We start from the raw sequence: 21,026 nt of genomic DNA, 5'->3' as shown, positions 1-21,026 counted from the left end.
ACACTATAGAACAATTACAGGTCATCCATTAGACAACAACGGGAGGGGCGGAAAAAGTAGGACCAGTCGTTATGAACGTATCGGCTTTCTACTTGAGTCGGCAATGGGTCAGCTGAAATAAAATATATAATGCGATTATTGATAATGCGCTTATTCGCTTCGATCAATTAAACGCTAAAACCAAAAATGAATAAGAAGACGTATTCTTCTTTTTACCGATATAGCTAAAAAGCTCTCGATTTGACTCTAGGCCAAAGTCACAAAAGGTTATTATACTACTATATATTTTGCGAGGTCTTGTTGTTGAGTGACGAGAGCGCAGTGATTGGGGATGACCAGTAGGTGTAGATGGAAAGTCGTCAGTAGGACAGATGAGGAGTCAAGATTTTGTGGCTGCCTTGATGGATGAAGGAGCGTAAACATTCGGTACTAGAGTATGCTACAAGATTGTTGTGTTATTAGTCATCTTCACGGCGAACTGTAAGGCATAAAGTCCACTAAAGCAGGCTTACGGGGCGCTCGCGCATTATCTATGTGAATCATCGAAAATACAACGTAATCAAATACGCCAGCGCACACTGGATTTGAGGACGCACTGTGCCCACCTGCCCCATGAGTCACCGTTTTTGGCTTCTCAGCGATACGAATTAACGAAAATACAACGTAGTCCATTCATTGAACACGGCAAGAAAATCACGCTCCTCGAAGCGTCGTCGATAGACGGGCGAGAAGCCATCATTTAAGAACAGTGAACTCTTTGTTTAGTTATTGCGTATCCGATATTAATTACAAGCCCCGAGAAATTTAATAATATTTTTATTGTTTTGTTATGAGAGACGCTGATAATAATAATTATTTTGTGCTCCTTGAGCCCCTTATTACATAGGTGAAGGGTAATGCGCGGGTGGGAGGGGGCCTACTCAGTAGTGAGCGCACCGAACGCTTTTTTGGTGGGCTTTATGCCTAATACGTACAATTTACATGTAACCGAATTAATTGTTTTTATAATCTTCGTTGTTATAATTTATTATTTAAAAATTATAATTTCTTATTTTTTTTATTTTCAGATAAATCTACGATTTTTTTGCCATATAGTTTATTTTATAACCCTATCCGTATTTGGAATATTTTCTGAATGATCGTTTGCAACACTGAATTTCAATTATGTATGTGGCGGTCATTAATTCTAACGATAATTTTATGCAAATTTTATTAGTTTACTCACGATGCCTTGGCAAGAAAACTGCTCACTTACAATGTTATACCAATAAAGGCAGGCTGTATAACTTTGTTTGTACGTTGTTTATTTTCATTGAGCGCAGGAAAGCTACCGTGTTTTGAGTTAATTTACCCTCTCAAACAACCATTACTGCAGAAAGCCTTCGGCCTTATTTCTATTTCCCTGTCTTAAAACTGCCCTCACAGAGCTTTATTATTCCATTTGAACGAAAACTATAACATACATATTGAACCACTAAAATAGAAGGAATATTAATATGACCTTTTAGTATTTACACTTGATTGCGATTGGAGATATTTTTTTATTTAGAACTTATTATTGTCAGACTTTGGAAATAAGTACACTATCTCTTCTATAACCATGTCCGCCTCTTAGTAGAAGCATATAGTCCACAGCGCCTCTAAGAGCTTGTCCATATGACGCGTGTCTCGCTGCGATACGCCGCGAATGCATGTGGTCAATGTGGTCACCGGCACCAGAAATATGCGCGAGTCAAATACATCTTGCCAGTTATCGTGGCATATAAAATCTTAAAGGAACCGTGTGATGATTGAGTTGTTGGTCTTTCTTCTCGCACTAGCATTTGTTTTTTATGCCGATACAAAAACCTAGCTTGTTTACTTCCAAATGAAACGCGCTATATGGGCGCAGCACATTACGCGCCACCTGGACAAGGTCTAAGAATCCCTGTCACTCTAGGCTAAAAATAGGTCACACAATGGGTAAAATATTTGATGTCCTCGTGGGAAGAAGCGATTCGCAGCTGTGGTGCGATGAATGAAATGTTTTGGAGGACATTGTAAATATAGCTGTACAATGTCCTAAATATGAACGACACAGAGTACAGCTGTGAATTGCGGATATCTTTGAGAATGTCGATGAATTGAAAGATATCCTGGCGCAGGGTAAGACGGAAGACTTTGGCAAAATTGTAAAATTCTTTAACAGAATTGGAGTGAGGACCTGATCGGCGGATCCCCTTCTCGAAGAGATGAGGTGATATGACAGCGAATCGCAGTCGAAGCCTCGGTAAAATCATAAAAAATCTGTGTGTGTACTTATGTACGCGCGTTAGAAGTTATACTTCTTTGGCGTAACAAAACAAAAACAAAACTTGTGATAAACTAGATTCTTTGACTAGCTCTTAATAATCTTGTTAAATTACACACTCAAGAAAAGGCAGCTTATTGGAACGCCGTTGGTTTATTTCAATACACTTTAACTTATATTACTAAATTACATAATGGTTTCTCGTTGTTTTTTTATTTTTAAAGTACTGTCACTCTGATGTTTAATCGATTGTTTACTTAAGGAATTGCAAATGGCCGACAATAATAAATTTGCTGCCTAGGCAATGGAACAATTATTCTGAACTATAATATTATACTGTATAATCGTCACGATTGCAGTATCATACTGTGGCGTAAAGGTAGTGCGTTCGGCTGATAACCGAAAAATCGGTGGTTCGAATCCAATCGAGTGCGTTTTTTTTCGTGTAAAAAAATAAATTATGTGTTACATGTCACACGCCAAAAATACACTCTGATCTGATTTCCCAAACGCGCCAAAAGAAGTATAACTTAAAAAAAAAACATTTTGAATTGATTCGATCCCGGGACACGCTGGTTTTCACGCGGGCACTCTGTCACTAGTATCACTACTCCTTTACAAAGAAGCATTGGTAAAATATTAATATGAAACAAAATTTCTTTTACTTTAAAAATCAGAGATAAAAAAATATTTTATCGACTTCCAATATTGAATTTACGCCAAAAATGTTAAGCCATACATTTCGAGTATCTTTCAAGCGTCAAAGGGATTCGTCCATATCGTATTATACACCGCGGTGATTTTCGGCAAGGGATACTTATAGAGAATTTATACAGACTATTATTTATCTTCTTATAACATTCTGACATTCTCATAGAGTTTAATGTATCGGAAAAATAAATTTCGTTCAGATCAGTGGTTCTAAATTTCTGGACGACGTCTTTTTGAAATATTTTGGCGATGATTGGTGCCGTTTATCATAGTGATTCACAACAAAAGCTTCCAAATATACTCAATTGGAAGATAGATTGTATGGTAAATAGGATAATCTATAATACCTATAATAGAACAAAAATAAATTGAAGCGACCACAACATGCGCGGTATAATTTGTGCGAAAAATACGGAACATTTTTACAGCGCTTTTCAGTTTGCGCGAGCTACAGTTTTCCCTCCATACACACGGGCTTCCCGATACAAACCAGTCTGCGCAGGTAAGCTTGTGGTAAAGCAAGAGCGTCTAGCTGGCATTTAAAGTATGCTAAATGTAAATGAGCCGGCACTTCTTCTTATTCTATATAAATAAAAAGGATTTCAAGTTATACACATTTATATTTTTATAAAAATCGATGTTTTTTAAAATATATATAAAAATTATTAAAACGATGAATTAGTCAAAAACTTACACTACGTAAAATCTAAAACTTAATAAACTAAATTTTAATGATAATTATGACCATAAAATATAATGCAATAATAAGATTTGACCCTGCAACGAATTCACATTTTATTACATTTTTTTTTACAATTGTAAGTTTATCTTTAAGTTTAAAAAAAAATAAAAACCTTTTTAATGTTTTCGGATACATATTTATTAAATAATACAGTTGAAATTGTAAATTATAAAATATTTCCGCTAGGTTCTCTGCTGGCATGCGTCTCCCCCTTAAGAACCAAAGGCGTGTTTGTACGCCGTAATTACGCCAATTCTTACGTTAATTACTATCAATTAACTAATTGCTGCATAGAAAGCCAATAACCAATACCAACTGTAAATTGCAGTCTTAGTTCAATAAAAACAAATATGTAGGTATATGACTAACAAACGTTTATTAAAATAAATATTAAAACTATGAATTAGTCAAAAAACTCTAAGGGTCAGCATAGACAACTTAAGGGGGGACATGCTCGTCGAAGGTCAAAATTGAGTTTTTATTGTATTTTCAAACCATGATCCTGGACACTCCTTAAACGTTGTAGATAATCTATTTATATAATTTTGAAGCCTTATTATCCTTTATAGTTATTTTAAGCATTTGATGACTGCATGAAGTATTTTTGTTACATAAAATAGTATTCTTTTAAACCTCTCGCTCTAATGTTTTAGAATATAGTCATATTTCGGTACAGAACTGTGCAGTGGTGTTAAAATTTTTTACATTTATTAATTTTTAAACGCATTCATAAAACCATTAGTATAATTTATTACGAGATAATTTTTGTAAAATATTCACGATAAAAAATTATTTTGATAATCTCTGTGATCCCAAATTTGACAAGAATTAGGCATTTTATTATTCAAAAAATCGGCAAGATTAACACATTTGAAGATGATTCTAAAGATATTTATTATAAGCTATGTCTTTGACCATTCAAGTGTGATAAAAATCTTATGAATAATGATTGCTTTATAATAAGTATTGACCTAAGAATAAGGTAGTGTTTTTTTGAAATACGCCATTTCTTTTGTCATTCCCTAGTAGTTAAGCTACAACATACGGCCGTAGCCATAAAATGACAAACTATAATTAAAGTAGGGAGTAAAATTATGTTAACGCGCGTGTTTGAACATGTACCTAACCGAATTTTTTTAAATTTTTTTTTAAACGGTACATGTTCAAACACGCGCGTTAATATCATTTTACTCCCTACTTCAATTATGGTTTGTTAATTTATGGCTACGGCCGTATGTTGTAGCTTAACCACTGGGGAATGACAAAAGAAATGGCGTATTTCAAAAAAACACTACCTTATTCTTAGGTCAATAATTATTATAAAGCAATCAATATTCATAAGATGTTTATCACACTTGAATGGTCAAAAACATAGCTTATAATAAATATCTTTATAATCATCTTGAAATGTGTTATTCTTGCCGATTTTTTGAATAATAAAATGCCTAATTCTTGTCAAATTTGGGATCACAGAGATTATCAATATAATTTTTTATCGTGAATATTTTACAAAAATTATCTCGTAATAAATTATGCTAATGGTTTTATAAATACGTTTAAAAATTAATACATGTAAAAAATCTTAACATCACTGCACAGTTATGTACCGAAATATGACTATATTCTAAAACATTAGAGCGAGAGGTTTAAAAGAATACTATTTTATGTAACAAAAATACTTCATGCAGTCATCAAATGTTTAAAATAACTATAAAGGATAATAAGGCTTTAAAATTATATAAATAGATCATCTACAACGTTTAAGGAGTGTCCAGGATCATGGTTTGGATATACAATAAAATCTCAATTTTGACCTTCGACGAGCATGTCCCCCCTTAATAAACTAAATTTTAATAATACATAATAATATGATCATTTAATGTAATAATAAGATGGGGTTCTGTGACAAATTCTCATTTTTTTTACAATTGTAAGTTTATCTTTGACTTAAAATATAAAATATTTTTCTTTTTCATGTGTTCAGATACATATTTATTAATTAATGCTCTTGAAATTGTAAATTATCAAAAAAATGTCTCAAATTGCAAGCTTCGTATTTTTCCGCTAGGTGCCTCTGGTGGGTAAAGACATCACCGGCGTGCATTTCGGCAATTTTCATTTCTCTTAAAATCGGTAAAGGAATATAGGACACAAAATTAATTAGTAAAAAAATGACAAAGGGAATTTGAAATGAAAAAAGTAAGCTGCCAACTTTGATTTGAATTTGGACCAGGACGTAATAATATTTTAACCGCGGGTAAAAATTATTTGGCAAAACAAGCTAATTCTACTTAGACGAAATATTCTTTGTTTTAAAATATTTATTTTTTGAAAGAAAATAAAAGAATTAAAGCTTTGAACTTCAAACGGCAACGGAATTTTTAAAATTAAGAATGTCACAAATTGATCTCAGTCAAAATTTTGGCTTGAAATAATTAATAAAAATATTTCTCGAGACAATAAACCAATTCCGAGAATCGAAAAAAGTAGAGAAATCACAAGTTCTTCTATAGACGAAACCAGTGACGTCCCGTGGGGGTAGACAGATTGAGCGTCGCTTGGGAGCTGCAGTTACTCGAAGGGCGGCAAATCAAGGAGAATCATTTGGAATATATAAAAATAGCTACATAAACTTAGTAATAACGAAAATATCGTTCTATTGAAAAAATCAGCTCACTAGTTTTATCAGGTTCGCAATATTTTGTTTACTTCCGTTGCTCTTCGACGTCCTTGATGACCAGAAACGACACGTGCAGATTTGCGAATAATTAGTCTGATATTTTGTTAGTAATGTATCCATACAACATATTTCTTAGATATTGGACTCATGAAAGGATGATAAAAATACTGTATAAAAAATGAGGTGGCATTTTGGCGCTGGCTAGGGGCGGCATTTTATTTAGGGACGCCACTGGACCAAGTATGCAGGTGCAGAAGGCATGGAATACCAGTTTTCATGTAAAGCACTAAAATGTATTTTTTACGAGATCATAATAATATTATTGAATTTATACTTCGTTTGGCGCGTTTGGGAAATCAGATCAGAGTGTATTTTTTGGCATGTGACATGTAACACATAATTTATTTTTTCACAATAAAAAAAAACGCACTCGATTGGATTCGAACCACCGATTGTTCGATCATCAGCCGAACGCACTACCTTTACGCCACAGTATGATACTGCAATCGTGACGATTATACAGTATAATATTATAGTTCAGAATAATTGTTCCATTGCCTAGGCAGCGAATTTATTATTGTCGGCCATTTGCAATTCCTTAAGTAAACAATCGATTAAACATCAGAGTGACAGTACTTTAAAAATAAAAACAACGAGAAACCATTATATAATTTAGTAATATAAGTTAAAGTGTACAGAAATAAACCAACGGCATTCCAATAAGCGGTCTTTTTTCTTGAGTGTATAATTTAACAAGATAATTAAGAGCTAGTCAAAGAATCTAGTTTATCACAAGTTTTGTTTTTGTTTTGTTACGCCAAAGAAGTATAACTTCTAACGCGCGTACATAAGTACACACACCGATGTTTTTTTTATATAAACAATAATTAAATTAGTGTTGCCATTGCTAACTTCTGCCGCAACATCTCATGAAGATATTGAAAACCTACAACAAAGAAGAAGAATCCACGAGAAAAAATATAATTTTATCTACGCACTATGGGATCCTTTTTATATAACGTGAAAGCGATTATGGTGAGAAAAGAAATCTTAAATTATTTTCATATTGCCGAGTAGAAAAATAGACCCTTATTTTTTTAAAACTTTATCCGCTTAGAATATAATATATTTTTTATTTGGGTATGACATAAGACTAAGTAGATAAGTACCTACTGGAATACAGGATCATATCCGTTTCACTTTATCCTGTCGGTCTTATATACATTATATATTTAAGAACGCTTAGCATAATATATAATTCATTATATATTTACTATGATATCTGCTTTCTGTCAAAAACAGAGAGCGGATTTTTTTATGTCAATGTCACTGGAAAACATATTGCTTTAATATTTGAACAAATCGAGAAAGAAAAATACTTAAAAAGCAATAAAATAAGGAATTAAAAGAAAGCTTTAGTAGAATAAAATAAAGCGTAGTATGTATTTACTGGTTCTAACTTTGGTAAATATCACATCATGTTTTAATAATTAAAATAATATTATGTTTCTTAGAAATATTGTAGCTATTTTTTTAATATTCTGTTGAACTATAGAAACTTGGCTTGGCTAGCTTAAACGATCAAAAAAAAATGTACTAGAAATATCATATTGATTTCCATAGGAACGCACCTATATATTAATAATTTAGTTGCTAGGACCCCAGACCCCTAGCAACCAATAATGGTGTCGAAATAACTTTTCATACAAAACAGAATTAACTGAAAATGAGTTCAATTCTACTTAAAGATGGCTAAACTAAAAGTATTAAAAGAATGCATTGGCATCGTGTTCTGATATATTCTAAAAGTTTTTCAAATGTCTCATAATCGGGAAGTTAGTTAAAAATCGATTGCAAGATTTGTGCAGGACAAAGAACCACAGGACAAATAATAATACGTGCTAAGAAAAACGTTGTAATAATAAAATACTTAAAAAGCAATAAAATAAGGAATTAAAAGAAAGCCTTAGTTAGTGGAATAAAATAATACGTAGTATGTATTATCTTGTTCTATCTTCCGTAAATATCACATCATGTTTTAATAATTAAAATAATATTATGTTTCTTGGAAATATTGTAGCTGTCTTTTTTAATATCATAATAAAAATATTTTTTGTTGTTCTTTGAAGCCATTGTGAGGAATATATGAAAAAAATTTGTTATTATTGTTATATAATTGAGGTGAGCACACAGATAACAAGCAATTTCTGGAATAAAAATAAATTTTGGTGTATTGCAACGTGTATTGCAAGTGTCAACGCAATTCAAAAAAGTGGTTAGATACACTATTTTCCATAGGAAAGTCTAATGAATAAAACAAAACGGGAATATTTTGAAAGATATATACCTATTTGGTGGTAGATGAAATGGAGGAAATATAAGGTAATTGTTGCGTGGATGTTTGCAGGAGAGTTTATTGATCGATACAACAATACAATAAATACATTAATACTTTAATAAAGATGACAGCGTGAGATTATAATCGCGGGTAATGTTGTACTGGTGAGATCGATGTGATCAATTAATTGAACTGAGAGACTTGATTCGAGTGGAATGACGGTTGACTATGTCGAGTGAAGAACTCATGACAATAGTAGTGCGTCTTGTGACGGACTCGATGAGTGAATCAGGATTCGTGCATTGTCCTTCCAATGTATATAAATGGAGTACATATATTACAAGAGATATTGTCGCAATTAAAAAATCATAACAGACCTTACTGGTCTAGTTATGATTGCGGAAATGCTGACATCGCTCTATTGTTTTGTATTGACAACAAAACATACATATTAAAGTGTGTCACTCATTTAATGCTGAGTGGTACGATTGCTACATAAATATACGCTTCAGTGGGTCTATCCAATACTTATCGACCGCTAAAGTGGTAAAGTAATAAATATTATCAAACATAGGGTAGGTTTGTATCAAAGTATTAGCATTTATTGTAACAATTACAATAAGTTGGTTGTAATTATTGCAATAAGTGCTATATTTCAACAGCAGCAAGAGAGGTGTAATGTTAACCATCATATAGGATATAACAATGGGCTTTTAGGAAAGCTAAGTATATCATTCAAGATACTCGTAATATGTAGGCTGTCAAATCATGCATAATCATCCGCAGGGCTGTGAAGTAATTTTGCACCTTTTTCAATGTCAAATTGAATATAATTGGAGAAAGACATGTGCGAACCATTTATTAAATGAAAAACATACGTTTGATATTGGTGAAACCTGTGTCGCAAAAAACGACTCAAATGGTACAAAACTTAAATCCATTAGACTACTAATAGATTTTATCTCTTACGTGGTGATAACCGTATCTCCTCATTTAATGAACAATGCCTACATTTAGTGAAAAAAATCCAACCTTGTTTGGGACAAGACATTATTGTTTTTAAATAACCCTAATTTACGAGAAAAAAAGCTTTACTAAAACTTCCATCACAATAAATTTATAATGATATTATTAATTAATAAGAAATAAGCCAATGTTTCTTGTTGAAAACAAAAACACGTCTAACAAAGTCTTTTCATTTAACCCTGCTTTCTTCCAAGCAACAATTTGTTGTGAAATTATGCAACACATAATATATTACAACACAAACTAGCTTCCAAGGCTTTGTGCCTACGCAAAGTTATACTGTCTACGCCGTAGCCCGTAGTAGACCTTGAATTAATAACAATGTGTCCGTGAAAATCTGATGAAGTTAATTTCGTTCACCTGTTTTATTTATGCTTCCCTAGGTGATTCATAGCTCGTATTTTTTTACATTCTAGCTTACTTTGTAAAACTGCGTGATTCTTGGTTATTCGAGAATATATATTATGTATATAAGTATTAACCAGGGAATTTCAGGCGCTATATAGACGTCCTGAATTATATATAATTATACAGCAGTGCAACAGCGTGCTTTTTAAGAGACGCCAAACAGCTTACATTTACACCAGGGGTCCGTGATTTTTTTTGGGAACCTATAATAGAATTACTTTATATTGGATTTAAATGTGATAATTCTAATGAAGTTATTAATTTATCAATACGATTTACACAGTGACGTCCCTGGACAAAATGCCGCCCCTAGGAAGTGCCAAAATGCCGCCATATTTTTTTATACAGTACTTTTAATATCCTTTCATGACTCTAATATCTAAGAAATGTGTTGTATGGATACATTACTAGCAAGATATGTACCATTAAATATAATTTAAATGCCATCTCTGCTTCAATAGACAATATTGCGAGTCTACGGTTTCACAAAAAATACACCTGACAACTTCAAAAACTCACGAGTGATTGGCAAAGATATTTAGATTAATTTTAAATTATATTATAGTATATACCTACCTATAATTCAAATATAATTCTAAAATCTGCACGTGTCATTGCTGTTGCATTGCATCGACGTCCAAGGACAACGGATGTAAACTAGACATCGCGAACCCGACAACAACAAAAAAATCATGTTAAAAGTTTTATATTAATTCATACATTTTATTTCCAACCAGTGAGCTGAATTTTTTAATGGAAAGATATTTCCGTTATTACGACTTTTAGGTGCTATTTCTATATATACCTAATGATTCTCCTCGATGTGCCTGCCTTCGGCTAACTGCAGCCCCCAAGCGACGCGCAATCTGCCTACCCGTACGGGACGTCACTGGATTTACATCATTAAGGATTTAAGAATGTGAATGATTTTGTTCAACGGAAAAGATATTTAAATCGATTGGTTCTAAATATACTTGATTTTTCAAGAACTATACAGATTTTACATTATTATTAAAAATAATGGCAAATGGTTTTCCTGATTATTTGGCTCCCAAAAAATATTTAACATAGATAATTTGAAAACACTTCAGAGAAATATATCATTCTTTTGACTATGTCCGATCATAATAGGATCAAATGGGGCTCTACAAAGTGGAACGAGAAAAGAATGTTAGCCATTTCCTCAACCTATTAGGCGTAAAACCCACTTAACGCAGCAAGTGGGGCTCTCGCGCAGAATTTCACAAGTGGCGCGTGAATCATCGAAAATACAACGTAATCAAATACGCCAGCGCACACTGGATTTGACGACGCATTATGCGCGCCCGCCCCATGAGTCATCGTGTTTTGGCTTCTCGGCGATACAAATGAACGAAAATACAACGTAGTCCATTCATTGAACGCGGCGAGCAAAATCACGCTCTGGAAGCGTCGTCGATCGATGGGCGAGAAGCCATTATTTAATAACAGAGAACTCATTGTAGAGTGTCGGATATTTTGCTGGTAGAATAATGTCATCGTGAATATTAATTACAAGCCCCGAAATAATATAATATTTTTATTGCTTTATTATGAGAGACGCTGATAATAATAATTATTTTGTGCTTCTTGGGCCCCTTATTATATAGGTGAAGGGTAATGCGCGGGTGGGAGGGGGCCTACTCAGTAGTGAGCGCATCGAGCGCTTTTTTGGTCGGCTTTATGCCTTAGATCCATATTCTGACTTTAAACACAAGTTGAAAAACAATATGTGAATTTTCCAGACCGAGTTTTCGAACCTGGGACCCACGACACTATAAGCTGACACGTAAGCCGCTCGGCCATCGTGGGCACATTATATAACTACTATAAAAAATCTTTTTGGAAAAAATACGACACCCGGAGGATTTTAACGCGCACCCACTGGATTCGCTACTAATCTAGTTGCAACGAAATTAACTAATGTTTTTTTACACCAACGGAGGGGAGTTTACTCTACACTTAGGGAGGCCTACATTTCTAAATTTGTTTCAAACAATCAAGAAATACATAAAATTTTGCGATTATAGAGTCTAGACTATATTCTAATTCATGTATTTTGCTTTTTCCAGCTGGAATATGGAGAAGATGTGTGGAAGAAAGCAATGGAAGAAGCAGACTGTCACCACACCGTCTTCAATACTCATCAGGTAAGAAATTCAGAACCAATAAGCACGTAACGTTAAGTGTTGTAACGTTGTATAATATTATCAACTTATTGATATATAACAATATATGAGGCTATTAGTTTCAAAAGCAGTCTTCTCTATTTTTACGTATTGTTATATTTTTCCAGATTCTGATTCTGATTCTGTAGGTACTTTTTCATCATATTTATATTCATAAAATATAAAATCCAGTTCCGTTTGTTAATACAGTAAAATTAAGCTGGATGTCGATACCAATGTCGTTTATATTCATCCACCCGCAATTTTGTTTTATTTTATGAAAAACTTTAAACTTGATTTTTTATTAATGTTAAAGACGTTCAAGGATATTTTATGTCACTATTTTCTTTATTTCCTAGAATGTTAGCAAAAAACAAAATAGTATAGAAACAAAAGTGGCAGTTTCCACTTTCATAAAATGTTAACAGATCAATAAAAACGTTTCATCAATGTTAATGACGTCCAATGATATTTTATTTCATTATTTTATTTATTTACTAAGATGTTAGTAAATATATTTGATGGCTACAGAAACAAAAGCGGCACTTTCTACTTTCATAAAATGGCAGATCAATAAAAACGTTTTATTTCGTTCCAAAGAGTAGAATTTCTGAGAAAACTTTTAAAATATATTCTTAGAAGTATGTATTACGATACCTTATCATTTTAATATAATTTACATTGATAATGGTATAATTAATAAATTATATCTATTTTTATAATAGAAACTGCCACTTTTATTTCCCACTATGCACAACTGCCACTTTTGTTATAAATACAGCTAAAAACTGCCGGTTCTGTTATTTTAAAATGTTATGGTAAAAGGTGAACCTTTGCAAAGTGCAATCTCTCTTGATGTGTACCCCATAGGTATTATAAGCTGTCGACACTCTCAATATTTTTTTCGTCGATAATCAGGTGAAAATCTAGATCAGGACAGATGATATTGTACAAAATTCTTCACGTTGATTTTCAAACCAATGAGACACCAGTTATACAGCATATTGATCGTGTCTTGAATGCTCTCGATTGAGTTGTCAAAAAGGACAGCGTCTTTTACCGAACCTAATTAATTAGTAACAATTTGCCAAAGTATTTAATTAATATTTTTATAATATATAATTCTTAATTGAATAAAGTTAATGTCGTATATGAGAATGTCAAATAGCAGCCTTGTAATCTCTGGACTTAATTGTTCATTCAACTTGATAACACTAATTGTTTTCTAAGAATTAATTTAATATTACCCCAAAACGTTTGAATATTATCTTCTTCAAAGATAATCCTATCATACTTTGAGTTTTATTTCCGGGATTTCAAATCTTACTGGCTTAGCTCTATAAGCTTAGAAATCATACTTAGTTGTATAAACCCTGTTTCGACTCTAATGAACACACTTGGCTACTTACAGTTGTTCATTTTGAGCATAGTATTTAGCTGTAGTGTAATTGAACTAATACCCTGGAATACAACAGATGCCGTCAATGTAGAAATGGGAATACTACATTTATGTATTATTACGAAGTAGTATTTTGAGAGGTCAATTACCCGTTACATAATACTAGAATTTAGTTATGTAATTCAATTATTTTCGTATAAAATTTAGTTATATAATGTTTTCTACAACATTATAGAGCTTTATATTGCTATATCTTATAATATGATGGTTTACAAGTGAAAAATGGTCAACGGTTTTGATATACAACATGTATATATTATTATGAATGAGGATGTATGTATGTGGATGTAGGTATGTATACGTGTGATTATAAATATATATCGGTAGTCAGATGGCAGAAGGGACCATCTGCAAAGTTTTCTGTTTTTAAGTTTTGTTCTACAAAAGCTTTGAAATGCATTATTCTTCAATGTGGCAAAAGGACACATCTGCAAGTGCACTACAAACACTAAAAATGCTGAAAGAGCCATCTAAAAATGTAAAAAAATAACGAACTATAAATGCCAGTTGGCACTTCTGCCATAGAAGCTTCTGAGGATTTTTACAGATGGCACGCTATACATCACATGCGGACCGTCAAACACGCACCTTATGAACAATATTTAGTTTAGCTTGGAATTAAAAATAGTGTGTCCTCTGGTGGGCTTGTGCAGCTATTGTGGCCACATATGAGAACCACTGGTATAGATATTATATTCTACAACCTAAAAAATATCAATTTAAATAAACAATCGCACAATAATGGAAAAACTTATTTTTTTACTACCCATCTGAACAAGACAAAATCAGACATCTGACAAAATTGCAATAAAATTTTGATAGCAAAAGGAACCATTTGCATTATATTGTCAAATATCTCAGTTAAACCGAATATGATTTTTTTTTCTTAAACTAAACAAATAACACCCCAACAGGTTAAACAATACTAAAATTGTATGTAAGTATATCGCTCAATTAATTTGTTTACTACAGTAAATTGAAATCTTACTTTTGCTCTCGTGAACATTCTCGGAAATGACAGATGGTCCCTTCTGCCATCTGACTACCGATATATTAGGTGGGTTTATTTATGGGTTTGTTATATTTAAAAAATAATATTATCAAAGAAGTAGGTATCGTGTAAGAATATTATTGAATATCAATTGTTTAACTAATAACTTTTAAAGACTGATATCATAGATATATCTCATTGGTTAACTCCATTAATTCCCAATACGTTACCATTGTTCCTATAATGGACGATGTTACATCTCTTGAGTGTAGTATTTTTATAGATTATAAATTACTAATGATCTATTATTAGGTTTTGATGATTTATTATAGGCTTATCGAGTGTATTATTATAAATAAGATAGAAGGTTTTTTACAAACACTTCAACTATTCATAATTTGTTATATTTTTTATTATGATCCTTGACTCGATTTTAGCTACTTTATATTGTTGATTTGTTATATAAGTTAGAGTTAATAGTATTCGTTGTTAGTGTTTAGTGTACACAGTGACTGAAGATGCCGAAAGGCGAAACCCGGGTCGCATAAAACGACTCAAATGGAATAGTACAAAACTTAAATCCGTTAGAATTTATAGGGGTTTGTTTGAGCTTCTCTCTAAGTGAATCTTCCTTCTTGGGATGTATTTAATTTTATATACTTACTTACAGTTCGGGTTTACGAGAGGGCGAGTCCAATAGTCAAACTTGGGTGAAGAATGGCTTATGTTTATAGTATACATATGAAAACAGACAGCGCGTAGTTAACAGTTTTTTCTATAAATAATTCATTTTCGAGAAATAAAATCAAGTACTTACCTACTTAACTCGTTTCGGTATTGGACGAAGTCCATTATTAAAGCTGTTCTGGCTGCAAGACGTCATACATTAGCCTTAATTTCTCGGAATATGGAACCAGGTAAAATGTTTGTTACAAACCTTATAGTCTCGGACATTTATAACTTATCTTAAATAAAACATAATAACAATATTTCAATATTTTTTTTATTAATTTACGAATGATTTACAAGATTTAAGAATGTAACATTCTAATTATTGAACATACGTAATTTTGAAAACACTTATGAGAAAACCGATCGCCAATTATTGTGACTCAATTTGGAAAGCACTTCAGAGAATATTAAGAGCCATTAGTTAAAATTTGTCGCAATTGAGTATGACGCCTATAGCATAGTAGTATATGAATGGGCGCGAAATCCGAGAGATGCAAGTTCGATTCCACTTTAAAAAAAATCTATTGGTTATAATATATTTTCTCAGAAATGTTTTCAAAATTATGTATGTTTAATAACAATATTTCTTTAAGTACTTAGCAGTCAACTCCTTGTTATAAGACCGTCAAGAACTTGGCCACAATCTAATCCCCGGAGAGGGATTAATTTAGTGGTATATTCTCCAACATGTTGCCATTTCATCAGTTTGGCGCAATAATGTTATATTATAGATGGCAAATATAGAGGGTAAGGGAAATTTCATCTTCAAAAAAACCAACTAACGGGGAAAACGAAAAATCTTACGGTTTCTGCGTACTTTCCCATAAAGCTTATCGATTTTGTATTTAACACTGTAATATTTTCATCATTTCTGTCAAAATTTTTCCAATTCTCGTTCGATCCATTTTTTTTTACTAACATTATTTTTTTTTAATTTTTCGTTTATCTGTACCGGTGATATTGTGAAGTAGTGTTTGACTGGTTAATCTGATAATATTATAAGAAAATTTATATCTATTTGTGGGAAATTCTATAAATCTTTTCTGGCAAACTTGGTTTGGTAAAATAGATCATTATCGATTGATGTTTATGTGGTTATTTCCGAGTCATTTACATAGTGTTATACCTTACACAATTCTATTCGTTTAGAAAATACCATTAGACATATTTTTGTTCGATGTCGTACGGAATATGAGCTTAAATTGTCATAATAATCACAAATTAATTATAGTACAGTAAGAAGCAGGTAATAATAAAATGTTTTAATTAAAAAGAATGTTGCATTCTTAAATCTTGTGAATTATACGTTCAACAAAAAAATAGTTGATTAAATTATTAGCAAGTTCAAGTAACAACAAAAAATCTTGGAGTGATCCGTGATTAATACCTACATTGATTTAAAAATAAAAAATAAATAGTAAAGCCAATAGTAACTCAATTTAGAAAGCGCTTCAGAGAGTATTTGTAAGAGCCATTAGTTAAAATTTGTCGCAATTAGATACGATGCCTATAGCATTGTGGGCGCGAATCCAGAGATACGCAGGTTCGATTTCTACTGGGTGTTTTTCAAAAAAGATTTTTTCTATTGGTTATATAATATTTTCTCAGGAGTGTTTTCAAATTATGTATGATCAATAAATTGTTTTTTTCATTTTTTCCTCAGCAATATCCTGATGAGCTGATGCCGAAGATTGCTGAAGCACTTGCTAAAACCACTTCATCATCAGTGGACAAGTTTATGGACTTCTTTGGCCGGTGCTTTGTCAGATATTTCAGCAACATTGGGTAGGTTTACTTGTATTTACTCCAAAGTCTCCAATAATTAAGTTTTAATATAATATGCACCACCTATATCGGCCCGCCTGACCTGGTTGCCACGAAAACCAATTTCAATACGTTAAAAATATGGTTTTCTTTCTTCTGTCAAAATACTCTAATTTAAATTAACGGCAAAATTTAGTATTGAAATACCTAGACATTCATTTACAGCTGTTATGCGAAAGTAGTTACAATTGACAACAGCGATATCTTTTAAAAAAATATTACCTTATTCTTAGGTCAATAATTATTATAAAACAATCTATATTCGTAGGATGTTTTATCACATTTTAATGGTCAAAGACATAGCTTATAACCAGTATCATTAGAATTATCTTCAAATGCGTTAATCATGCCCATTTTTTGAATAATAAAATGATTAATTCTTGTCAAATTTGGGATCACAGAGATTATAAATAAAAAAAATGTATCGTAAATATTTCACTATAAATAATGTTAACAACAATTTTACAAATGCGCTTAAAAATTAATAAACCTAAAAAATCTTAACACCACTGCACATGGATGTAATGAAATACGACTATATTCTAAATATTTGATCGAGAGGTTTAAAAGAATACTATTTTTTGTAATAAAAATACTTTATGCAGTCATCAAATGTTTAAAATAAATATAAAGGATAATAAGGTTTCAAAATTATATAGATTATCTACAACTTTTAAGGAATTTCCGGGCTTATGCTCTGAAAATACCATAAAAGCTCCATTTTGACCTACGTGGCGCATGTGGGCCGTTAAGGAACAGGAGAAATTGAAAAAATTACTTACATCTAAAATTACTAAATCATCCGATAAAAGTCAAATAACATCAGATATTTATTTTAGGCGAAAACCTTTCGATTTCGGTTTCAGATGGAATATTTTTTTAACAAGAGGGGCTAAAAAAGCTCGCAATTTTGCTTTTGAACGAAATTTGACAATAGCTTTTGTGTGAAAGGATGACGGTTATGTAGCTTTAATGAATACTGCTATTGGTGAAGTATTGTGCCACTGTACTTTTCATTTCCGATCTGACTTTTTTTTTTAAATTTTATCAGCACTTGGTCAAAATAGTCTAATATAGTTTCCACTATTTGAAAACCACCATTAAGGTACTAGGCCGTTTACATTTTCCCATAGATACGATGAAATGATCAAAGCAACAGGGCGCTACTTCTGTGACTTCCTCCAGTCGGTAGACAACATCCACCAACGCATGAGGTTCACATATCCTCGCATGAAGAGTCCATCCATGTACCTCACTGGGGTGGACGATGACGGAGCGGTTTTGGTGTACAGGAGTGCCAGAGAGGGATTTTCCAACTACTTCAAAGGCAAGTATTTGCTTGGCAAAAACTAATTTACAAACTTATCGATAGAGGTATAGCATGTTACAATAAAGTATTAAGATTATTTGCCTCAGCTATACCATTAACGTTTTAGAACTTTGTTCAGTCAAGATACACATACATTTGCCCTTAAATAAATAAAAACTATTAACATAATAACATTTGTATAAAATTATTTATATTTCGAAGTGGGTGGAAAACGTATGAAAACAGAAACTTTTTGCTATGATTATTGGAATATTTTTATTGTTTCATCGGAAGTAGCGACGCGTGGTCTCGTTGAATGTTGTTTTAATCAAAGCGCGCAAATTTCAACTATGTGGACCGTCTAAACTACCTTTAATTTAATAGTAAGGTTTGCGTGTGTGGACATGCGTTGGATTTCAAATAAAAATAATTAAATAATTTGTTTGCAGGCCAGCTTTATGAGATTGCGAAGGAGCTCTATGGATTCGACTTGGAGGTACAGATATTGGAGGAACAGCTACCAACTGCAGAAAACAAACATGTCCTTGTGACGTACAGGCTCAACTTTGACAACAGAGAATACGTAAGTTTTACCAGCTGTACTAATATGAAACCAGAAACATATAGGTACGTTATCAGAAATCGTCAATGATTTCGGCAATATTTTCGCTATATGTCTCTACTCTAAATAAGGATGGAGCATGGCCCCCACAAAGAGGGGGCTGACAGAACTCTAGACCCGGGCTCAGGTAGGGCTTGGCGTGGCGAGTCTACCAGATAAGTAATATAAACATACATCACAAATTCTCTCGAATAGAAAAAAAATGTCGGCTATTTTTCTTCAATAATGTTAGGTAATATTTAAAATTATGTGGTTTTACGATACAATTCTTAATAATTGTGTATCGATACTCGACAATCCCATAATTCAAATACATAGATGAACTAAAATATTCATAAAAACACTAAAAATACACATTAATTTTACCGGGTACACTATTTCGAAAACGCTACTGTAGAGCGTCTCACTGCCTTTATCTTTAGCGATAGGTAGGGGGGGGGCGTCAAAGATCCTATCCTGGGGGCCCGCTTCAGGATGTGGGGGCCATGGGATGCAGTGTTGAGATCACACCAGTATATGAGATTCTTGAGCGAGACGTTCTTCTTCTACTAACTAAAGCAGCCATCGAAATGGAAAATTTTACGAACCGGAGCGCTTGATATTGTTATGTATTTTATAAAAATCAGTGTGTTAATTTTTTTGTTATATGAATATGTTAATGAACAAATACAATATAAGGGCACACTCATACATAAGTAAAATAAAGAATGCAATTTTAAAAAGAAATCCGTGAATGATCGATGTTGATGGAATATGCTGACGTACTTCGTGGATATAATATGCTGACGCATGACTCATCTCTAAATTGATTTGCTGAATATATTATTTGGTTATCTAGAGTTACTTACCGAAAATATATACAACAAAAAATGCTAATAGTAAAATGCATCGGATTGACTTAATATGTAATTAGACTCGATGACTACGCAGAAAACCGTGAACCCGGCGATCGAGACAGCGACGTCCCTGGACAAAGTGCCGCCCTTAAGGGGGGACATTCTCAGCGTACGTCAAAATGGAGCTTTTATGCTATTTTCAAAGCATGATCCTGGACATTCCTTAAACGTTGTAGATAATCTATTTACATAATTTTGAAGCCTTATTATCCTTTATATTTATTTTAAACATTTGATGACTGCATAAAGTATTTTTATTACATAAATTAGTATTCTTTTAAACCTCATGTTCAAACACGCGCGTTAACATGATCTTACTCCCTACTTCATTTATCGTTTGTCAATTTATGGCTACGGCCGTATGTTGTAGCTTAGCCATTGGGAAATGCCAATAGAAATGGTGTATTTCAAAAAAATACTACCTTATTCTTAGGTCAATAATTATTATAAAGCAAACATTATTCGTAGACTGTTTATCATATTTGAATGGTGAAAGACATAGCTTATAATCAGTACCTTTAAAAGTATCTTTAAATGTGTAAATCTTGCCCATTTTTTGAATAATAAAATGCCTAATTCTTGTCAAATTTGGGATCACAGAGATTATCAATATATTTTTTATTGTAAATATTTCACTATAATAATGTCGGCGTAAATTTTACTAATGGTTTTATAAATGCTTTTAAAAATTAATAATTATAAAAAATCTTAACACCACTGCATAGTTATGTACTGAAATATGACTATATTCTAAAACATTAGAGCGAGAGGTTTAAAAGAATACTATTTTATGTATTAAAAATACTTTATGC

At 32.4% G+C, this 21,026-nt stretch overlaps 1 protein-coding gene across 1 annotated transcript in view; it reads left to right on the top strand.

Moving 5' to 3' along the window:
• The window catches only part of LOC147073105 (soluble guanylate cyclase 89Db-like), a 127,158-nt gene that overhangs the window by 75,483 nt on the left and 30,649 nt on the right, over nucleotides 1-21,026 (top strand). Inside the window, exons 3-6 of the mRNA XM_085945323.1 lie at nucleotides 12,286-12,363; nucleotides 17,227-17,348; nucleotides 18,521-18,714; nucleotides 19,146-19,279. Coding sequence (XP_085801449.1) covers nucleotides 12,286-12,363; nucleotides 17,227-17,348; nucleotides 18,521-18,714; nucleotides 19,146-19,279 — 528 coding nt within the window. The remainder of the gene's footprint in view (nucleotides 1-12,285; nucleotides 12,364-17,226; nucleotides 17,349-18,520; nucleotides 18,715-19,145; nucleotides 19,280-21,026) is intronic.

Source organism: Rhyacophila brunnea, unplaced genomic scaffold, assembly GCF_057557595.1.
Source record: "Rhyacophila brunnea isolate RB1 unplaced genomic scaffold, BYU_Rbru_1.0 scaffold_18, whole genome shotgun sequence".
Classification (NCBI taxonomy): domain Eukaryota; kingdom Metazoa; phylum Arthropoda; class Insecta; order Trichoptera; family Rhyacophilidae; genus Rhyacophila; species Rhyacophila brunnea.
The sequence above is the reverse complement of the archived record's forward strand: the minus strand, read 5'-3'. Positions and strand labels throughout refer to the sequence as shown.